This window comes from Plasmodium gonderi, assembly GCF_002157705.1.
Source record: "Plasmodium gonderi DNA, contig: Chr11, whole genome shotgun sequence".
In the NCBI taxonomy this organism is placed as follows: domain Eukaryota; phylum Apicomplexa; class Aconoidasida; order Haemosporida; family Plasmodiidae; genus Plasmodium; species Plasmodium gonderi.
This window is the reverse complement of record NW_021628936.1, coordinates 310,779-332,606: the sequence shown is the minus strand read 5'-3', so window position 1 is coordinate 332,606 and position 21,828 is coordinate 310,779. Positions and strand designations below refer to the sequence as shown.

Genomic DNA, 21,828 nt, shown 5'->3' with positions numbered 1-21,828 from the left:
AGCAAATGCATAGCAAGCATATGTACAAGTCAATGAAGCATATACACACAAAGAGAACAGATAAATGAGTATATACTGGGACAAATACAAAGAAAGATTATAAATCAGAGATAGGAGGTGGGGGGAAAAACAAAGGGAAAAAAAAAAAAAAAAAAACATGATAAGGTGGATAATATTATACAACACACAATATATGAGTTCTTTAAAAAAAAAAGAATTTGATTTATAAATACCATTAAAAATTCATTAAATTTCCATTTATGTAAGAAGGTTGTTCCAAACAAAAGTTTAGAAGAACCATAACAAATTTTTAATGTTTAAAATTACTTCATATCATTTTCATTTAAAATAATTATTTAAAAATAATGGATACCTTAATAAAAATAAACGATGTAATATTTATCGATCTTCATAATTACTATGATAAAGTAGATGAATCAGAAGACGTAAACATTTTTGAAGCCAACAATTTAGAGGATGTTGAAAATTATAAAAATGATGAGAAAATTAGTTGTAAAATAGAAATAAAACAGCACGTGAACATTTTTAATGATTTAGTTAAGGACAAACATGTCAATTATGACATTTCCAAAAAATTTAAGACTAATAAGTTAGATATTATTAGAATGATTCAAGCTATTAATAATTCTTATGTGAAACAGGATGAATTTCATTATACAAGATTAATGATGATTATATGTTTAAAAAATAACATTTATCAATATGTAAATAAATATTTGAAATGTGTCATAAAAAATTATGAAATGAGTAAATATAAAAAAGAAGCAAAAAACTTTAATAGTTTGATATATAGCAAAGGCAGTGGTGAGATAGACAAGGGTATATGGAACAACAATGAACAAGAAAAGGGAATAAAAGATTATTCGGAACTGAAAGATACAAATTTCCTGTTCATTAAATTTTTAGGTAAAAATATTTCAATAAATTATGAGATGTTAGAAAATTCTCAGAATACTTCAAAATATATTAAAGAAGAAGAATGGGTATATTTAAAAGAGAAAATTTTGCTCTTAATTAAAAATTCATGTGTAATAAATTATGATAATAACGATAATTTTACCATGTTAATGGAGTTTATTAATAAGAATATGTATAGATCTTTTAAAAGACATAAAAGTATAATTGAAATGAAGAAATTTAACGTATGCTTATATTTTATTGATATATTTTTTAACATATTCTTGATAGATTATCCCTATAGATGGGAAAATTTAATAGAAAATATATCCAATACCTTTAATTTTATTTCTATTTACAAAAACAACGATTTATTAAATTTGATAAATAATGATTATTACTCCACATTAAGTTGCATTACTGATTTGATAAAGTGTAATACTTCAATTAACGAAATGGAAAATGGAGACAATAATGGAGAGAAGGATAATTACAGGATGATAATACACTTTCAGAACTTTTATTCCTTAATGTTCCTATTGAACAAAATGTTAAAAAAATACATACCGAGAAAGCAGAATAGTAATTCGTATTCTGTATTGTATCATAATTACTTTATCTCGCACATAAAGAATAGTAATAAAGATTTTCTAGAAACAGAAGATTATAGCTCTTTAAAAATACCATGTGAAAATTTGTTATCAGGACTTAAGGATATAATAAACATATATTTTCCTTTATTTAACAGATTATTATGTTATTTATTGAGTTATATGGATAATATATACATTATATACACAACAAAGAAAATTGTAAAATTTTTATACAAGACATTGTTATGTCATTTTAGTACCTTGACAGAAGAATTATTGCACAATGAACTGGAGACTTTGTTTACAAATATAATGAAAATAATAGATGTTAATTTACATGAATATGTACATAAATTATATTTTGCAAATACAAACCAATCATCTAATAAAACATCAATATCAGTTGCTAAAATGACAGAAGAATCTTCCTATGAAAATTTAAGTGAATTTATTCACAGCAAAAATTATGATTTAGATAGATTATTTTTAACAATTTTATTGAAATCCAAAAAATGGTGCTTAAAAATTTTAAACTTGTTTTTATATAGATCAATTCATTTCGAGGAAATGAACGAGACGTGGAAGGTGCTTCTGAAACATTTTGAAAATAAGTATATAATATTCTTGGAGAAAATTGCATTTTTAATATTAAAAGTTATTATTAATACTAGATACGAAGACGAAGAAAGAACGAATTATAACAAATTTATTTGTTACATTAAATATATTATAGACTTTACTGATTATTTGAAATATGCTGATAAGTGCTTGTCGCTATCTCTAAACTATTTGTGTATGATCATTTCTTTCGATCATTTGCAAGTTTTCGTGAAACAGAATATTCTAAGTGAAACTTTTTTAAATTGTCTCTTCATTCACATTAGTAGCAGCTCGCACATAGAGTGTATCGATGTAAGGATGGAAATTCGTGAAAAAAAAATAAGGGATTGGCGCGCATGACACTTTTCATGCCATCTTATAACACTTGCTTATCCAAGCGTACTTATATATACGTATGTTCATGCTTTTCACATCACCCTTGTCCCTTTGCATTATCGAATCGGATACATATTTGTTATGTACTTTTTTCCCCTTCACCCTTTATAGAATTTCTTCACGAAAAACATCACACAAAAGGAAGAAAACGTATTGTTTGATAATTTAAAATTCGAGAGATATATTATTTGTTTCCAAAAAATTCCATTATACAGAAAATATTTAATGGATTATTACGACGACACAAAATCAAAAAATGTGCTGAAAAAATACGTAAATTACATTATATTTTTATTCTGTGAATTATTAGAGAAATATTTTTATGATATAATATTTTATTTAGACAAAAATGTAAAAGATCAATTGGAAACATGCCTAGCTATACAAAATGAGTATATGCATGTACTTTATCCTAAAATGTTTGTGAAGAAGGAAATAGATTTTTCTAACGACCTAGTTGAAATTAGTTGTTATAAAAAGAGTAACTTTTTAATTAATACGGAAATGTTTATGAGAACAAAGAATCACAACATTTATGTAAATAGTGTAATTTATTACATTTCAGAAATTATTCAAAAGCATATGAAAGAAAATGACATAGAACATAACTTGGATTGTTCGTATTTTTATTTATTAAATGATGACACATTTAACAATTTGATATTTATTATTAAGAATTTGCCGTTATATAAATATTCACAAGATGAGTTAATTTTCAAAGATTTGTACAGTATGCAGAATAATCATAATTTAAATTTCAGTTGTCTTACGATGAATGACTTAAATTTGTACAAATATTTTTCTCTTTTTATGTTTTTAACATATTATAAATATATATTTATCTCAAAGGTTTTGCACAACATCATAGTCGAAGAGGTATTGTTAAAACAGGGGAGTCATAATGATGAGTGTAAAACAGGTTTCGACAAAGAAGATTTAACAATTGACGATTACATTGAAGAATATTGCAAAAATAAAAATGCTTACAAATATCATTTCAACAATGATGAAGATGAAATAGTAAAATTTGACCATATCATTACCGATTTTAAGATAAGGGACAAATCTTTTTTCCTTAACTACATTCTAGTAAATATTTTTCACCCGTATTCGAATAACCTAAAGAGAATACTAATGTGGATGATAAAGGAATATATTAATATGACAAAATTCAGCGAAAACATTTTACAGTTTTTTTTTTATATATGCTTCATAAATTTATTTTATTTTGAAAAACATTTAAAATTTAAGTCATTTGACACATTGATTACTTTGATGTATAGATATGGAATTCCCAGGCAAATATTTTACAACGATTTTAGAGAAATTTTCACATTTTTATTTTTCCAATTATTAATTTTGTTTATAAAAAATGAGTCAAATTCGCACGATAATGACTTTTATGAAAATAATATAAATGTAGTTCTGAACGACAACTATGAGAAAAAATGTTTTTTAGCATATTTAACAGGGAATAATGACACCCTCTGTGATTATGGCTATGATAGGAAAATTATATATAAGAATTGTTTATACAACGAAGCAAACTGTTTTACCGATTTTTTTATTAATGATGTGTTATATCATAATTTCCATTATTATATGGAAAAAATAGAAGAAAACAATTTGAACCAATTTTTGAATTTTATTTCACTATTCTATCAAAATGAGATTAACAATAATATTTTTTTGTTTATCAACTTGCTAAATGAGTCGTTAGTAGACATCACATCTTCCTACATACCTGGAAAAGACAATGAATATTCCTTTTTGAAAGCACTAAAATTTTTTTCCTTTTTTCTGGAGCATTATAAAAACGCTAGCAGTACACAAGATCTGTTAATAATAAAAATACTGCAAAATGAGAGTTTTATCAATTATTTTAAAAATATAATAAGAAGGGTGAAGAAGAATCAGCTATGTGAAGAAACGTTAAATGAAATATATTATATATTATACATTTTTACGAAAAATTCATTATTTAATTATAAAGTATTTTGGTTTTATTTTCTATTCTCCGTTGCATCAATTTCTAACAATTTGAATATATTTCAGTTGAAAGAGATGAATAAACTAGAAAAAATACGGAATATACCAGTGTACGTATTTCAGTTTTTCAACAATGTAATTAAGAAGGACGTTTTTTACATTTTCTTTTCTGTCGCGGAGGGAAAACTATTCAATGCAAATAGTTCCAATATATCATTAATAGAAATTTTACGGAAAATTAGTCTATTACTAATACATTTATCGGATGAGAATTTGAATGAACAGAATTTTTGTAACAATAGCATATTACACATATGTGGTTTGTATTTTTACAATAACTTACTATCTTACCTCTTTGCATTGTTAACAAGAAACAAAATTTTTTTTACACACTTACTTTGGAATGGATTAAAAAAAGCATATGATTTGATTCACGATGATAATAAAGTTGAGTTGAGTGATATGGATGACACCATTTCTAATTATTCATTTAACAAATTTGATGAAACAAGTAGTACAAATAAAAATTGTAAAAGTAAAGAATTTGTTTTTTTGGATGATGATTTATTGGAAGAAAACTACGGAGAAGCAGAGGAAGATGGAGAAATGGAAGATGATCAAGATGCGGATGAAGGGGAAGGGGTGTACATAGAAATGGAAGAAGATACTAGTGAAAAGAATGTACACACGAATGATGTTACTGCAACTAATTATTCTAAGAATCCGAAAAGTCTTTCGAGCGATTTTTCATTTCAACATAGTGATACAAACGATAGTGTGTGTGAGAGAGAAATGAATGAAGCAAATTGGAAAAACGAAGTTTTATTCTACAGAGAAATGAAAAACTACCTTCTGAACAAAAAGAAAAAATTTAAAAAAAAAAAAAGAAAAAGAAACTATCATAATGATGAAAGTAACAACATACATAACAATCACTCTTCAGGGGGAAATGTTTGTGATAAGGACATAGATCCTAACAAGGAAAACAAAATTGCAAAACTATTGAATACGATATATTTTAACATATTTCTTTTGAAGGATAAAAAGAGAGAACACATAAGAGAATTACTGAAAACATTAAAATATGTGAATAAAAATTTAGTTTTAAATGGATCAGAAAATGAATACAATTTGTATACAATGTTATTAATGATTCAGAAGAAAAGATACATATATCAGTCTTTTTCTTTGTATGTTTTTTTAGACATAAAGGATTTTTTTAACATACTAGTAGATGAAAATATATTTGGCTCCATAATTGATGAATGGATAAATGATGCACTTCATATATACCAAAATTCGGATGACTTGAAGTATTTCATTTTTGCCTTTTCGAATATATTGATATATATTTGTATGTATGAACAGAAGAAAAAAATGTCAGTCAGTAACATTATTATGGGAATTGATGGCAATATAGCGAATGGACCAGAGGTGGAAAATAATGGTTTTTCGTTTTTCAAAAGTAATAGTAATATCAATGGAGGTATGAGCAATTTTGATAATATACTAAAAGACATAGATATAGAATACTTCAATGAATATGCCATAGAACAGTTGAAGGAAAGATTAAACCGAATTATTAATGCTGTAGTGAATGTCTTTTTAATATTTCCAATACCTTACGAGGAAAATGTAAAAGTTTTTAAAAAGAATATACTTCGTAGATTAGCACCTATATGTGGCGAAGGGGACAATATAGAAGATAGTAATTTGCTAAAAGTTAATAGTGATAATAGTTGTAATGACAACTTAAGTAGGAGCTTTAAGGAAATTCATTTTAATGATTTGTTACAAAACATTGAATTTATGCATTTAAATAAATATGAACAGAAATTTTATGAAAGAAATCAGAACACTTTAAAATTTTCCTATGATAACGTCGTCCATATTAATAAATCAGAGGATTTAATACTTTACGATAAGAAAATATCCATCAATTACTATTTTCAAAATAATATGAATGATGATTTTGTAAACAGGTTGATATCTGAATGTAATAGCGAATATTTTAAAGTATCCTTTTATGTGCGAAAAGCGTTTTCCTTACTAAATCAGGAGTTTTTTTCGAATGATGATTTGATTAGTTTAATTGGTTGCTCGGATAAGTATTACAATTTTATAAATATAATTAGACTGGATATATAATGCAAATTGGTTCAGCTTGCTTTTTGTTATCGTTGCCAATATTATAAGTGGATTGTGTAAATTTTGATAAAGGTGCGTGGAAGAAGAGTCCAGTGTTTTCAACGCGTGTGTCTACACGTGCATACGTGCGTCTGTGCACGTGTTTTAATGGGTGCCATATGGGCCTGACCGAGATGAGAGAAATAAGAAAATAAACAGACAAAAAAATAGGTACATAAACCAATAGTAAAATTGTCATACAAGCAGATAAATAAATTAAATGAAATATTTTTTTTTTTGTTTTATCACATCTGATGTGTGATATGTTTCAATTTTTTTTTTTTTTTGTTTTTTTTTTTTTTTGATTTGTGTATATTTGTATATATGCACTGTTGCAAACAAGCTTAGGTAGACACCCCCTTCTTTATCGAAAAAATGCCATGTTAGGAGGAACTCTAATTATACCCAATTGAATGTGTCAAAAAAAAAAAAAAAAAATTAATTAAAATAATGAAATAAATAAACAAGTAAATAAAGAAATGCCGTGTTGATGTGTAGACTTGAGGTATATATTTTACTTGCGACGTTTGAACCGTGCAAAATATAAATCACTATCACATAAAAAAGAAAATGAATAAAGGAAATAATGAGATAAAACAGTTTTTCCATATGCTACACGTGATATGCTGTACAACAGGAAAATTAGTAAGCAATGCTTAAAGGGAATATAAACATGCGCATGTTAATTTCACACGGTGTATGCACATTATATTTTAGGGTAAAAAACTTTTATTTTAATTAAAAATTTTGGGATATGTTTTTTTTGCTTTCTTGCTTTTTTGCTTTTTTCTGTTTTTTTTTTTTTTTTGGAAAAAAAAAAGAACTTAATGTAATGCATGTGTCACAAAGATGGTCACGCTTAGAGTGAGAATTACATATTTTTTACGTTTGAGTATAAAACAGCTCTTTTTTTTTTTTTCTTTTTTTGTTTTATTTCATCATTGTTAGTAAATATGCTTCATTGATAATCTGTTCATGTGTTAATTTGTCAATTTGTTAAATCATCTGTTTTTGTCTCTATTATATTTTGTTTATGTTCCTTTTTTTTTTTTTTTTAGTTTGTGCGTCTACTTTTTTGTCAGTTTATGCTTATACCTTTTTGTCTTTTTTGTTTCGCTGGACACTGAATTTTATACGACCCTTATGTATAATGTAAGTTAGAGGAAAAAGAATAATTCTTGTGCACATACAAAAAAAAAAATTAAATCAGACTCTTAATAGGCAGTTCAAACGGACGCAAAAAATTCACACAACACATGCATACACACCTGCAGTGCGTTGTAGTGTCATGATGGTGTACAATTCAAAGAAGCGCTCGTACGACTTAAACAGCACAAAAGGTGTTAAAAAAATTTTGGGAAATGAGAAGAATAATTCTTTTCACAATTTTGTGACAAAGAGAGAGAACAGTGATAGTAAGAAAAAGAGAATCCAGTGCAATGCTTTGTATCAGGATGTAAAATATAATATTGAAATTTTTAACAAAATGAAAGATTTTTACAAAAATAATGACAAGAGTAACCTTAATTACGAAGAACTTGACCTACGAAATGGGTGTAATAAAAGTCAAAATAGTGGCATAAATCTCATTGAAGGAGAAAATAACGAGGAAGAGAGTAACACCAAAAATGTTTTAGTAAATATGAACGTGGAGGGAAATAAAACTAAAGTTTTCAACAGGAAAAGAAAAACAGAATTACATGAAATGTTATATTCAACATCGAAGAGCAACTCGAAAATGAACTGTGAAGCTCGGGGTGAACATGCTGGGAGTGGTAATGATGAATGCTTTAAGAGATATTCGCCTACAGGAGAAAATTGTATCGAGGACATTCCTATAAACACTTTAACTCAAAAGGAGGCACACAAAAATAGCATTTCTCAAATAGAAGATGGATCTAACGGTAGCAGTTGCATACCTGTTGTTACGGAAGCGAATTGTTTACTCAAAAGACAAGATACATGCAAGAATGAAATTGAAACGAAAGTCGAAAATGGAGTCGAAGTCGAAAATGGAGTCGAAGTCGAAAATGGAGTCGAAGTCGAAAATGGAGTCGAAGTCGAAAAGGGAATCAAAATCGAAAACGGGGTCAAAGTCAAAAACAAAAATGCAAACTCGTTAAGAAGGGAATGTAGTAACTTCAACAGCAACGAATGTAATCACAGCAGTAGTGAAGAGAAGAAATGCATAAAACGTTATTTAGAAAATGAAAAAATGGATATTTCTCAAAACATAGCACAACCAGATGAGGAAAAACCTTCCTTTGCTACTATTAAGCCAAGTTCCATTTCCTCTTTTTTAAATATGTACCCTGAAGAAAGTATCAGTAAAGGTAGAGATGAACTCAAGTTCGATATTAGAAAAAGTGAGGAAAAAATAAATGTTAAAATTAGTTGTAATGAAAACATAATTGCTAAGTATATGAATGATAAGAATGAGTTACACCCCTTGAATTCCCACAATTTAGTGGTAGAAAATGAAAGAAAAAATGACCGTCATAATTCAGTATTCAACAAACAAAGCAATTGTGCTAAATCAATTGAACAAATTGGAGAGTATATGATCATTAAGCCAATGAAAATCAATGTGCATGCCATTCGAAAGGAAGACATAACGAATAAGCATACTGAATACTCTGGATATAATAAACAAAATGTTGAAACTAGAAGTAGTAAGCTTGAGATAAGTAACAAAATGGAGAATATACCAAATGAGGATTTGAAGAACGGCGCTGTTAACAGTAAATGCTCTGTTAACAGCGTATTCGATGAAAGAAAGTGTTATATTAATGGAAGTACTGATATTATTAAAAATAGTATAATCGAGAAAAAGAGAAAAATTAAAAGCATTCACAACGAGATATTATGTCTCACAAGTGCTGATAACTTTGCAAGAGGAGTTGAGCATCTGAACGATGAAATAGGTTTTCTTCGCAGAAAGAAGGTAATGTGTGATGATGAATGGAGAGAAGACAAGTATCCACATACCGGATTTGGAATAAAAGGGAAGAAACAGATAAATATGAAAGTAGACGACCTTATTGGTAGTTTCTCAGAATTTGATTTTTTCAGTCCTTCTGATGAAAACACCGTTTTGGAAGAACACAAATCATCTTTTTACGATGAGATAATCAGAAGTACGGCAGAATGTAGTCAAAGGGGAGAGGGAGGTGACGGACGCATATACAGCAAAAGGGCAGATCATGACACAATTGATAAACATAGTAAGGAGATTGAGGATGCGAATGAGAACACGAAAGTGAATAAGAATGAGAGCACGAATGTGAATAAGCATGAAAACACGAATGTGAATGAATATAATGCACTAGATGAAAACCCTTGTTTAGAAACTATTTCTTTAGATAAGATCCAATCGGCAAAAAATGATAAAAATTCTGTAATGTTCACTGGTAAGGACATTAATAAGGTAGTTAAAGAAATAGATTGTAGAGGGGAAAAAATGGAGAGCACATCGCACAAGTCCAATTTAAGATATAGCTTTCTTAAAAATGTAAAATTAATATACAAAAAGGAAAAGCAAGTATTAGAAGTAAATCCAAAGTATATGAATAAATATGGTTATTTTAAAATAATTTTAAATACATATGGTAGAAACAATTTAATAAATATGAATGAGCATAATGTTAACTTTGAGTTGTCAGAGATTTTGTTTTCTAATGATATCATATATAAAATGACTCGAATCAATTTTAAAAAAGTTATGAAATCTCTAGATTTTTATGGTTATCTATACGACAATACATTTTTAAAAAAGTTATGTAATAAAGTTACTATAAATGAATGGTTATATAACGCAACTTTTTTCCGTAAAATATTTACAAGAAATGTGTTAAGAGTGGGAATATTTTTTGACTTGGTGTATCACTTTTTATACTTGAACCCTATTTTTGTAGATTTTTTCTTTAGCAAAAATGGAGGAAGGTTTATGAAATTTTTTTTTTTATACGACAAAATAAAAGCACTCAAATTAATGAATAATATGACAACAGACTTGAAGAATATTAAACCATCTACTGATTCGGTTATGAATTTTTTGATCGGATTTTTTTCAAATATCAATAGGAAAAGCACAAGGGGGGAAGAAGCACACAGTGGTAATTCGATAAAAAACTTAAATAATAGACAATACGCTAAGAGCAATACAGTGGATATTAGCAAAATGGGCTGGTTAAACATGAGAAGTAATCATAAAATGAATAATAATTTGAAAAGGAAACGGAAAGGCTACAGGGGAAAAAAGCACGTGTATATAAAAAACACGAGATTTAGAAAATCAGTTCTGAAAAATGTTTTAAACAGAATATGGCAGAAGACAGATTTATACGTAAAAGAAGAAGTATATTATGGCAATAATTTTACTGTTCGAAAAAAATTGAAAAAAAGTAAAATTCATCATTTGAAAAGGCTAAGTAATTTTTTAGTAGATTCGAACGATACATCGAGTACTTCTAGTATTTATTCATTTTTGAGTGATGCAGAAGAAGGGATTGGTTACAATTTAGATAAATCAGAAGAAATTAATTTTAATATTAACGAAAAAATTAATGAAACATTTCATCAAAGTGGGTACAACCAACAGTTGGAAGATAATCATGAAAGCAACACAGAACTCTACTACGACAATGGAAATGAAGGAAATGAAGAATATGCAATGGGAAATACTGCAAGTTCGACAAACAATATAAAAACATTTCATTCCCTGGATTCTGTCCCGAACATATCTTTCGATCTGTATTCCCAAGATGGTGACTCTTTTCAAAAGTAAGACACTACCTTTGTGAATACGCTAGCGGAGCGAAGTTTGTTTATAATATATTTACTGTATCGGGAAATGTCTTCCTGATTCGTCAAAAAGGGGCAGATGTGCATATACATAATTATATGATTTGAGGGGTGCGGATGCTGGATTTAGTTTCCATTTTATCACCATTTCAATTGAGAAAAACGATATCCACGTTTGGTCTAGGCATTCTGCATCCAATTTTGCGCATACATCCATTCCATTTACACAATTTTTTTCCCTTCTAACAAAATGTTTATCTCTACTGGCATTCCCATAGCATATTAAATACATATTAATCGTATGTGTAATCGAATTTTACCCCATTTCGAATTTTAAGAAACTGTATTCATTACCATTTTTTTTTTTTTTTTTTTTTTTTTTTTTCTCCTTTGAAAAAATTTAGGGGGGATGCCTCTCTGAGTTTGTGTTTTAAGGAAGAAGAAAAATGCAATGTTGAAAAATACATAAAAGACATAACTTACCTTGGAATAAGAATTAGCTCGAAGGAAAATAAAATAAACTACTACAATTGTTTTGATGTTAGTTTAAGTATTTACATAAAAGAATATTTATTGAGCAATATTAATTACAATATATCTAAGGATGATGAACATATGTCTGCTTTTTTTCCTGTATGGCCACACAACCCTGATTATTTTGGGTACAAGATAGGGAAAAATATAAAAAAGGAATTTAACAAAATGAGAAGAAAAAATAGTATAACACAAGAAAAAGAAGAAATGAAAAAGAATTCGTTCGAAATTGTTCTTAACAAAATGAATAATAAAACAATAAAGTGTGAAGAACATTATACCAATTATGTAATGGAGGAAAAAAAAAAGAAGAAAAAAAAAGAAGAAGAAGAAGAAGAAGAAGAAGAAGAATAAAAATTCGTTTTTACAAATCTGTGTAATAATCCCAGTAATGATATGGATAATACACATAAAAAGGAAAACAAAGATTGGAAGGTGGATAAAATTCGAAATGTTGATGACACAAAAATAAAAGACTGTTGTTTTGTGTTAAGCGTGAAAATATATCCCATGCGTACGTTGGCATTGTATATTTTGTATAATTCATTTTACAAGGATAACAACTTAAATTTTGTACAGTTATATTCTAATAGTATAAATAAAGAAACGAAAGAATGGCTGCTACTATTTTTACTACCACATTTTATTAATAAGTGCATACATAAAGTTACATACCCTCTTAAATTGACTAAAAATATATTCTCTGAATCGAATGAGTTTTATGAAGATTTTTTCTCTAATGAATACCTAAAAATTAATGATATAGAAAAAATTATAATATATACAAAAAATAACAGTGATAACGAAATGGAAATTTGCCCTTTTTCTTTTTGCTACCTATGGCTAAAATCTACTAGATGCAGAATTGATAGATGGATCAGCTCAAAAATTAATGAAGTTCTCTTTACATTTCCTTTTGCTAATTTTTTATTAAGTAAATATTTTTCTAATTTTATTTTATTTATTCAACTGTTTCACACCTGCTTAGATATAGATCACATGTATTTATGCAAATCCCATTTTTACGTCTCTCTCAAGCATAACCTATCTTTTTTGCACGAGTCCTTGGTGAACGTTTTGTTTTCCCCCTCCCAACAATTGTAAAAAGGGCGTGTGTGAACAGGGTGTATGTGAAAAGGGTGTGTGTGAAAAGGGTATTTGTGAACATGTGCGTGTGTGCATGTGTGTGTGTGTGTGTGGCATTATGCAACGATTTTTCCTTTTATTCATCGTTTTCATCTTGTTTATACATACCCCATGGTGCATATATTTCGTGGAGACAGTTTTTAGGTTTTTTTTTTTTTTTTTTTTTTTTTCTTGTTTACCTTGCCTACTTTCTTAATGACACAATTTTGTACACGTTTTCTCATCATGCAGAGGACTATTCTTTTTTTTTTTTTTATAAACAAACTTTTAATAAAAAAGCTGTAGATAACTGTGCTTGGTTGGTTGTTAGCTTGCTGTATGGTTTCAATTTTTTTTTTTTTTTTTTTTCTTTGCAAAAGGCCAAAATTAGAATTTTAAAAAAGAAAGAAAACAGCTTTAACGAACGTGTAATATAAGAAAGAAAAATAATAATAATAAAATAAAAAAAAAAAAAAATAGCAGCCTACAGAGTGATAACTTAAAAAAATAAAAAAAAAATACAATTTCTAAATTATCCCTTTCCACATTTGTGGGTGAACAAGGACACATAAGTGGTGAATATTCCATTTACATGTACTCGACAAAGGAATGACGATTGTTGAAATTAACTTGTAGCATCTACTAGACCTAATTTGATGTCACTAGATTTGTTACTTCGAATTTTTTAAATGAAGTCAAAAAGAAGGAAAGATAAAATTAATTATCATGAGGAAATATATACGTATAAAAATGACGAAAAATATGATGAGGATGTTTTAGATATAGATAACAAGGTGCTAAAGGTCCCCAATAAAAATGGAAGTGTGCTGCGGAAAGTAAACATATTCTCAAATCGATGGTGTGGAAAAAAAAGTCCCATTAAAAAGGAAAGAAAAAATGATAAGGGGGGAAGAAGAAACCATATGGACAGGGTAACTACAAATATTGTGAATGACATGAAATACATGTACATATTAATTTGTGGCGATAAAAACAGCGGAAAAACCACCTTCTTAAATTGTATAAGTTGTGTGGAAAATTTTAAAGATCGATACGATAAGGACTGCGCAGGGGGTAGCCATGATGATAGAGTCATCGTTCTCGATGATGTTAAGGATGGCATTAAGGATGGCATTAAGGATGGCGTTAAGGATGACATTAAGGATGACATTAAGGATGGCATTAAGGATGGCATTAAGGATGGCGTTAAGGATGACATTAAGGATGACATTAAGGATGACATTAAGGATGGCATTAAGGATGGCGTTAAGGATGACATTAAGGATGACATTAAGGATGACATTAATGGTGGATATAGAGGTAGCTATAATGATGACATTAAGGAAGGCGTTACGGATGACGTCTGCGATGACAATGAGATTAGTAAGGGAAGAACCCATTGGAGAATTGGCTTGTCTAGTGAAAAAACAGGGAAAAGGAGGAGGAAAAAAATAATATGGAATTACAATAAGTTGGAGCTTCTATCCTATATACCAATCATATTCTCAAAGCTAACAAATAGAAACTATGATGTGTTGAAAAAAAAATTTAAGAAAAATTTTCTAGACACGGATATATGTGAAGCATCTATTTTTTTAACGCGAGAAGATTTGGATTTTATTAATTACGAGTTCAGTTTAGGAACAGGATTGGCCACCAATAATTTCGACTACCTAAAAATAAATTTCTGTGAGTACGGAGATGATTTATTTCGTAAAATAACAGGGTATTATGAAATGTTCAATTGTGTTGGGGTAAGACGAATGTGGAGAAATGCCAATGACATAATGAATGGTACATTGAATAATGAAAAATTCTGCGAATGCGATAAAATAATTGGAAAAGAAGAACCTTATCAGGGAAAAAGGACACAGAATAAATCAGACTCAAGGACTATCATTAATATCATAGAAAGTGCATTACTAAGAATTAAAGAAACAAAGTACATAAGTTATTTCATCAATTTAAGGAGATCATTTTTTTTGGTAAAATCGAGTGTGCATATGTATAAAATTTTAATGGGAAAAATGTGCACGAATAGACATAAAAAAGTAGTAAAATTTGATCTTAATAAAATGATAAAAGAATATACCAATGAGGGTAAAGTTCCATATAAATTGTTGAACGCGACAAGGTGTACGTTTAAAAGTGCTAACCGTAATCCATGCATATATCTTTTAAAGAAGAAGAAAAATATTTTCATTACTATAAATGAGGAACATTTGATGAATACAGTAAAATATTTAAATATCATAAATGATTTAAACAATTATAACAGGATGGACGTTCTTTTTGTGGCTAGTCGTGCATTCGATTTTGAGAAGCTAAGCAAAAAATTTCATATATATTTTAACTTAAGTTACAATTTGAAAATCATGAATGTAATTTTTACAAATATGGAGTATGGGGATAAGAATGAGACATGCATGGCTAGAAGGAGCGGTATGAGTGGAAGTATCACCATACCCCAAGACCCTATTTATCACTTTTTAAAAAAATGTGTTAATCGAAAATGGAGAGTTTGTAATTGTAAGAGAAAAAGAAATAAAATAACTACAAAAAGGAATCAATGTGGTGACATAATTTTCAAATATTATTCTAAAAAAAAATTAAGACGCAGGAGGAATAGTTACACAGAAGAACATAAGCAAAATAGTAAGAAAAAGTGCAGCAATGTTAAAAATAACATCTGTGATGTGGATTGTAGTGAAAGCAATGACAAACATTGTTGCGGTAATGCGGATGAAGAAGAAAAAAAAAGACTAGGGGTGATGAGAAACCTTTCCTTTTTATTAGAAGAAAAACGAGAAATTGAGAGTTTTTTTAAAATATTTTACGATGAATACATATATAGGAATAAAAATCGAGTATATGTAAAAAAATTGGTTCAAGAACATTTTGACATATGTTTTTTGTTTATGAAATTTTGTTTTTATTATTTTTATCACGTTCAAAAGAATAATGAATGTATGGGAGTTCGTAAGCTAAATATTTATAAATTTGTTTACTTAAAACAAATTGAAATAGTTAAAAAGGATAATAACCTTTCGCATTACAACATTTGTGTACCTTCGTGTGTGTACATTTTTATAAATTTGCTGAAAATGAATTATCAGTGTTATCCATTTCGATCCCTAAAGGAACACAAAATGTTTTTCCTACTCAATTACCTGTTTTATGCTGTTATTTATTACAAATTACAAAGAAAAAACTACGATTTTTACAGTTGCAAAGTATTAGCAAATCATATCTGCTACTTCACTCGTGACACGATAATTAATGCATTGGTCGATCTATTTGAAAATAAAAAGCAAGAGAGTGAAATAAATTTTAATTATAGTACTTTTAAAGAAACAAAAGAAGAGAAACTTAAAAAAAAAAAAAAAACATTGTTACGTCCACACGATAGAAAATATCGAAAAAATATAAAAATTTTAAAAAATATAATTAACAGAATGGATATAAATATACACCCATTTATTATAATAAATAATATTAAAACTGATTGGACATATTTAAAAAATTACATGATAAAATCAAACATGTGTTCGTACTATGATGGGTCTACTTATATATACCCCAATATAGAATTTCAGATTGTGCTAAATTTTAATCCATATTATAACAGCGCAAATATAGGACCCTTGGGGAAAGGAGTAATACATACAAGCAAATGTGCCATATGTTTTTCACCCATTCGTAACGTTCACTTTAAGGACAAAATAAGAAAAAGATATATTTTGCACTTCCCTTTTACACACAGGTTATTAAAATACTTCATTGAAAATATCCCCCATGGAAAGGATAAGCAAATGGGCAATTATCATTTTTTATTACAGTTATTGTGTATACGATTTTTTAAAATACTTAAAAAATTGTTGATGTATTACTATACGGATGATCAAGTGAATTACAAATTAAAGGTTAGCCACATTTTTGTTTTGCTAAATTATGTCATGGATATATATTATCTAATGGCTTATGAAAATATATGTTTTTATACATCCAAGGGAAAAGACTTTGTCCTTTCGAACGATTTCGATGTTTCCAATGAACATAAGGAAATCAATTTTACGGAAAAAAAAAGAAAAATTATCTTTAACATTTATCAAAATTGTGCCTTGTTTAATTCCGCCTACTTTTTCTGGGAAGAAATGAAATACGGGAAAAAAAATGGCTTAATGAATAAACACCTTTCGAATTTAAAAAAGGATTTGTTCTTTTCAATATGGCTGAAGGAACAGTGACGGTGCAGGTGCGCCAGGAATTTCTCACGGGCATCATTTTCTTCATATTTTCATTGATTCAATTTTAGATAAGTAATTTGTGTTATGTGCGCAGTATCATATGTAAAGGAGAGATATGCATTTACCACTCTTTTGAAGTTATAAACACTGCATAGATGAGGAGGACCTAGCTTATTTCTCATTTATCAAACAAAATATAATAGAATGTATGATGGCATTTGGGGGGATGTCCATATCGTTTAAAAATATGTAAATATGCCCAAGGAAATTTTTTTTTTTTTTTTTTATGCTATTAAAAAAAAAAAAAAAAAAAAAAAAAAAAAAAAATTATCATCGACAATATACTCTCATTAACCTTTTCTTTATTTTTTCCCCCTATTTTGAGTGACTCTCTTATGGTGTACGCATATCCCAAGTGGGACTAGATATATCCATATGTATATGCATGAAATGGTACAAATACATTATGAATACATAAATGAGTAAGTGCATAAGCACATAATAAGATATACACTTATTACAATATGGCAATTTTAACTAATTTTTTCCCCTTCAACATGTTTACTTTTACCAGAACTGATCGTCACACAACTTAACTGCACCTACTGTATTGCATGTACCTTTGTTGGCCCATTCGGCTTCTGGAGCCTGTGGCTAAGTGGAGGGAAAAGTTGTTTTAATCCTGAGGAGAGGAGAAACAAATGCAAGAAAGGTTAAACAAATAAAGCAAAGAAAGACTAAACAAATAAAGCAAAGAAAGACTAAACAAACACACGATATTCGTGCTAAGAAAAGGGGTAAATCCTCTAAGGGGGGGGGTAGGGAAGCATCCCTGAGGTCATAACGACACACATGCGTACCATGAAGGAGAAACAATCGAAGCAAGACATTCACATCTCGAAGAGGTACTCGGAGGAAAGTAGAGAAGAAAATAATGAGGAAGTAGTAAGGAATCAGGTAATTGATGACATTTTCCAGCTAGAATTAAAAGATATACTTAAAGATGTTTCTAATGAAAAAGAAATAAACGGAACCATAGAATTTATTAACGATAAAATAAACATACTAAAGAATTTTATCAACAAAATGGCGGAGGAAAAGTATGAATATTTTTACAAATATATTGATAAAATGAGTAATGCAAAGAAAACAAAAAAATGGAATTCATACAATTTAGAGAATATTGGAAAAAAATACAAATCAAATTATGAATTTTTAAGGGAAAAAAAGAATAAGGTGCTATCTTTAATTAGCGAGAAAAGGTGTTTAATTGAAATTGAGAAAATTTTAAAATTATATGAAATTGTAGATTTGGATATAAAAAAACTGTATTATGAGATGAGAGATAGCAAGGTTTTTGACGTCTTTCATTCTTGTGAAGGCAAAGAAACGGATATGATTGACTTGGCATCCATTAACAAAGAACGTTTAGACATTCCAGATATGCGTATAAACAACAATAAAAGTGGTAGTAGCAGTGGGATCTACACCCGTTTGCTAATGACCCCTGACTTTGACATCCTCGAAAAGTATTTAAGTAGACTGAATAATACAAAAAGTTTCATTCGTCACCATAATATAGAGAATATATCCATTGTGGCTTTAAAGGTAAAAAGAATGAAGACGTACGAAAATTATATAATAAGTGTATTTATACAGTATTTATCGGGAAATTTTTTTAAAGATACGAATTTTGAGAAGAAGGTAAAACAGTGTATGAATGCGTTTAGAAATCTAAATATCGAAAAAGAGTGTTTAAAAAAAATAATAGACTACAAAATACGTGAAGCGAATCCATACATTTTGAATATAAAGAATGGGAGGGAGAATGGTAGAAAAGATTTCTTCACAATATTGCAAAATTGTAAAAATGGTATTGATCAGATTAGTTACTTGAATGAAATTATTAAAGAAAATTACGACATGGAAGAAGAAATTAGAAAAGAAAAAGACAAAGAAGAAAAAAAAGGTGACAACAATAACAAAAATGCTTCTAACTCGTCAGAGGAAGATAGGAAGAAATGTAATGATGTACATATATATACTGAATTTTATTTACCTTACATTAACTTATTAATAAATAACCAAGTAAATAAATTGATTAAAAAGGAAGATATATTATATGTTCTAAATTTAATAGGAGAATTTCTACATATTATTCATAGTAAAAATGATTTCTTCAAAGGTTATGAAAAAGACATACTTTTCAATTTGTTTAACAGAGAATACGAAGAAATAACGTTCACTTCCATGAATAAACTTATTTACCTTGTCGAACTATTATTTCAAAAAACTAGTATAGGAAATAGCATGGACTATGAAAATGATTGCAATTTTCCTTCAATTTTTGATATTAAAAATTATGTAGAAATATTTTTTAAGGAACTAATTATGCATATATATTATCCTTATATTTTTCGTAAAATTATAGTATCCTGTAATAATTCCCTACTCCTACTAAGTAACAATTTAAATAACTTAAAACAAAATATCAATGTACACATCGAAATAGATATTAAAAATAAGTATATAACCCTAGATTATGTTCATAAAAAACTGAAATATAATTTAGAGCTATTTATAATTAGTAGACAGCTTTTGAGATATTTAATATACTCTTTGGCAAAACTGAAGAGAAAAATTATGGAATCTAAAATAAGTACCTATAAAATGATAAATGTTCTTTCATGTAAGGAAAATTATGAGGTAGCGAATTTATTTAATGACAATTTTCAAGGGATAGAGGAAGGTATCCTTGGTATAGGGAATTATTCCTCAAGTGATAATACAATAGGTAAGGAACTAATCACACTATCATTTGATGAATCATTCGAGGAATTTTTCCACTATCAAGATCATTTAAATAATTATTTTGGTGATAATTTGCTATGTTTGGATAATGATTCAAGTAACGAATTTATTCAGTTAGAAACTTGTGAGGAAAAAAAAAGTCAGAAAAAAGAATATGTCCAAGGAAACAAATCGATTGAAAAAAAAGAGCACAAAGAGCAAATTGATATATCCCCTCAGGGAGATGAACAACCAAATGATTCTTGCTCAAAAGAAAGAGGAAAAGAAGAAGAGACAAGTAAATATGATAATAAGAATGTAGCAGATTTCAAAATTAGTCTTTTTAGTGATGTTAAACATAACTCCTTTCATTTGAACGATTCGTATAACATTTGTGATGATCATGATAATTATGAAATCACTCCTTTTTTTATTAAAGATAAAAATAAAAAAAATAAAAAAAATTATTTCGACTTAACTGAATTAGAAAAAGGGATATGTGAGTTGAACAATGTTGTAAATTCTTGCATATATGAATGTTTTGAATCTTTTGAGAAAAAATCTATATGGTATTTTAAGAATAATCATAACACTTTAGGTACACATGATGTTCATTTACTTTTTGATCAATTATGTACTTATTTTAATACGAGAATAATTCAGTGTATACCCATATATGAGTGCACACAAATGATAAGCAATTTAATAAACCGAATACTTATTTATTTAATTGCTCTATCTTGTTATCATTTGATTAACGAAATGGATGTGTACCTATTTAAGTATTATGAATCACTACAGAAAATTACAAATAGCACAACACCAATTTGCCTAAATTTTGGCTGGAAGTTGTGTACACTTTTCAAAAAATCCATAGATATAAAGAATGGAAAGGTGGCTTATGAAGATGTTCCCCCATTTTTCGTTCCCATAATGCTTGTGATTTTTCATGGAGGGAAAACCATCGTTGATAGTCTCAGTAAGATATACAACTCCAGTGAGTTATCATGTTTTGTGTATCACATTATGACTTTTCTTCTATTGCTTGAATGACATTGCGTTTTTTTCCATGGTTCATTCACTGCGTTCTAATAACTGCAAGCGCGTAGCAATTGAGTGAATTCCGAAATGTGGAAAATTTGGGATAAAATAAAATTTTAATCAATATTAAAAAAAAAAAATATGACGAAAGAAATGCACAAAAATGGAGCCTTTTCCTGTTGATTTTTGCAACCTTTTTTTTTTTTTTTTTTTTCCTTTCATTTTTTAGGCATTACAGAAGACAAATTTATTAACCTGCTAATCGACCATTTGAGGAATCCTGTACAAGCAATGGACGGGAAAGGTAGCAACATTCAGAACCTAAATTTCGTGGTTAATAAATTTGCCAAAAGTATGTTCAGAAAGAATGAGCATTTTACTGCTGTACACTAATATTTACCTCATTAATCTTTCTTATGTATAAACCCATGCGGAGATGTGTGTCTGTGTTGGATGAGAGGATCTATCACACACGTGTGTGCAACAATGGGGGAGCATTTATCTGTCCATGTGTTATGACTTTATAATGTTGAAATTTTTCGAAAAACATTTTATGTGCATCGTCTTATGGATAATAATGGAAGATAAATATATGATCGGTTGAT

At 28.3% G+C, this 21,828-nt stretch overlaps 4 protein-coding genes across 4 annotated transcripts; all 4 read left to right on the top strand.

The window, feature by feature from the left end:
* Positions 1-365: 365 nt before the first annotated feature.
* PGO_110780 (hypothetical protein, conserved) lies at positions 366-6,644 on the top strand (the record flags this gene model as incomplete). Its single annotated transcript, XM_028688417.1, has 2 exons — positions 366-2,423; positions 2,619-6,644. 2 exons carry the CDS (start codon positions 366-368, stop codon positions 6,642-6,644), a joined length of 6,084 nt encoding a protein of 2,027 aa, XP_028544218.1.
* Positions 6,645-7,974: 1,330 nt separating this feature from the next.
* On the top strand, positions 7,975-13,124 carry PGO_110770 (hypothetical protein, conserved; the record flags this gene model as incomplete). Its single annotated transcript, XM_028688416.1, has 3 exons — positions 7,975-11,465; positions 11,891-12,308; positions 12,438-13,124. The coding sequence occupies 3 exons, from the start codon at positions 7,975-7,977 to the stop codon at positions 13,122-13,124; spliced, it is 4,596 nt and encodes a 1,531-aa protein (XP_028544217.1).
* A 710-nt stretch (positions 13,125-13,834) lies between these two features.
* PGO_110760 (hypothetical protein, conserved) lies at positions 13,835-17,392 on the top strand (the record flags this gene model as incomplete). Its single annotated transcript, XM_028688415.1, has 1 exon — positions 13,835-17,392. The coding sequence occupies one exon, from the start codon at positions 13,835-13,837 to the stop codon at positions 17,390-17,392; it is 3,558 nt and encodes a 1,185-aa protein (XP_028544216.1).
* Positions 17,393-18,244: 852 nt separating this feature from the next.
* On the top strand, positions 18,245-21,616 carry PGO_110750 (hypothetical protein, conserved; the record flags this gene model as incomplete). The annotated part of the gene is made up of 2 exons (XM_028688414.1): positions 18,245-21,161; positions 21,453-21,616. The coding sequence occupies 2 exons, from the start codon at positions 18,245-18,247 to the stop codon at positions 21,614-21,616; spliced, it is 3,081 nt and encodes a 1,026-aa protein (XP_028544215.1).
* Positions 21,617-21,828: the final 212 nt, after the last annotated feature.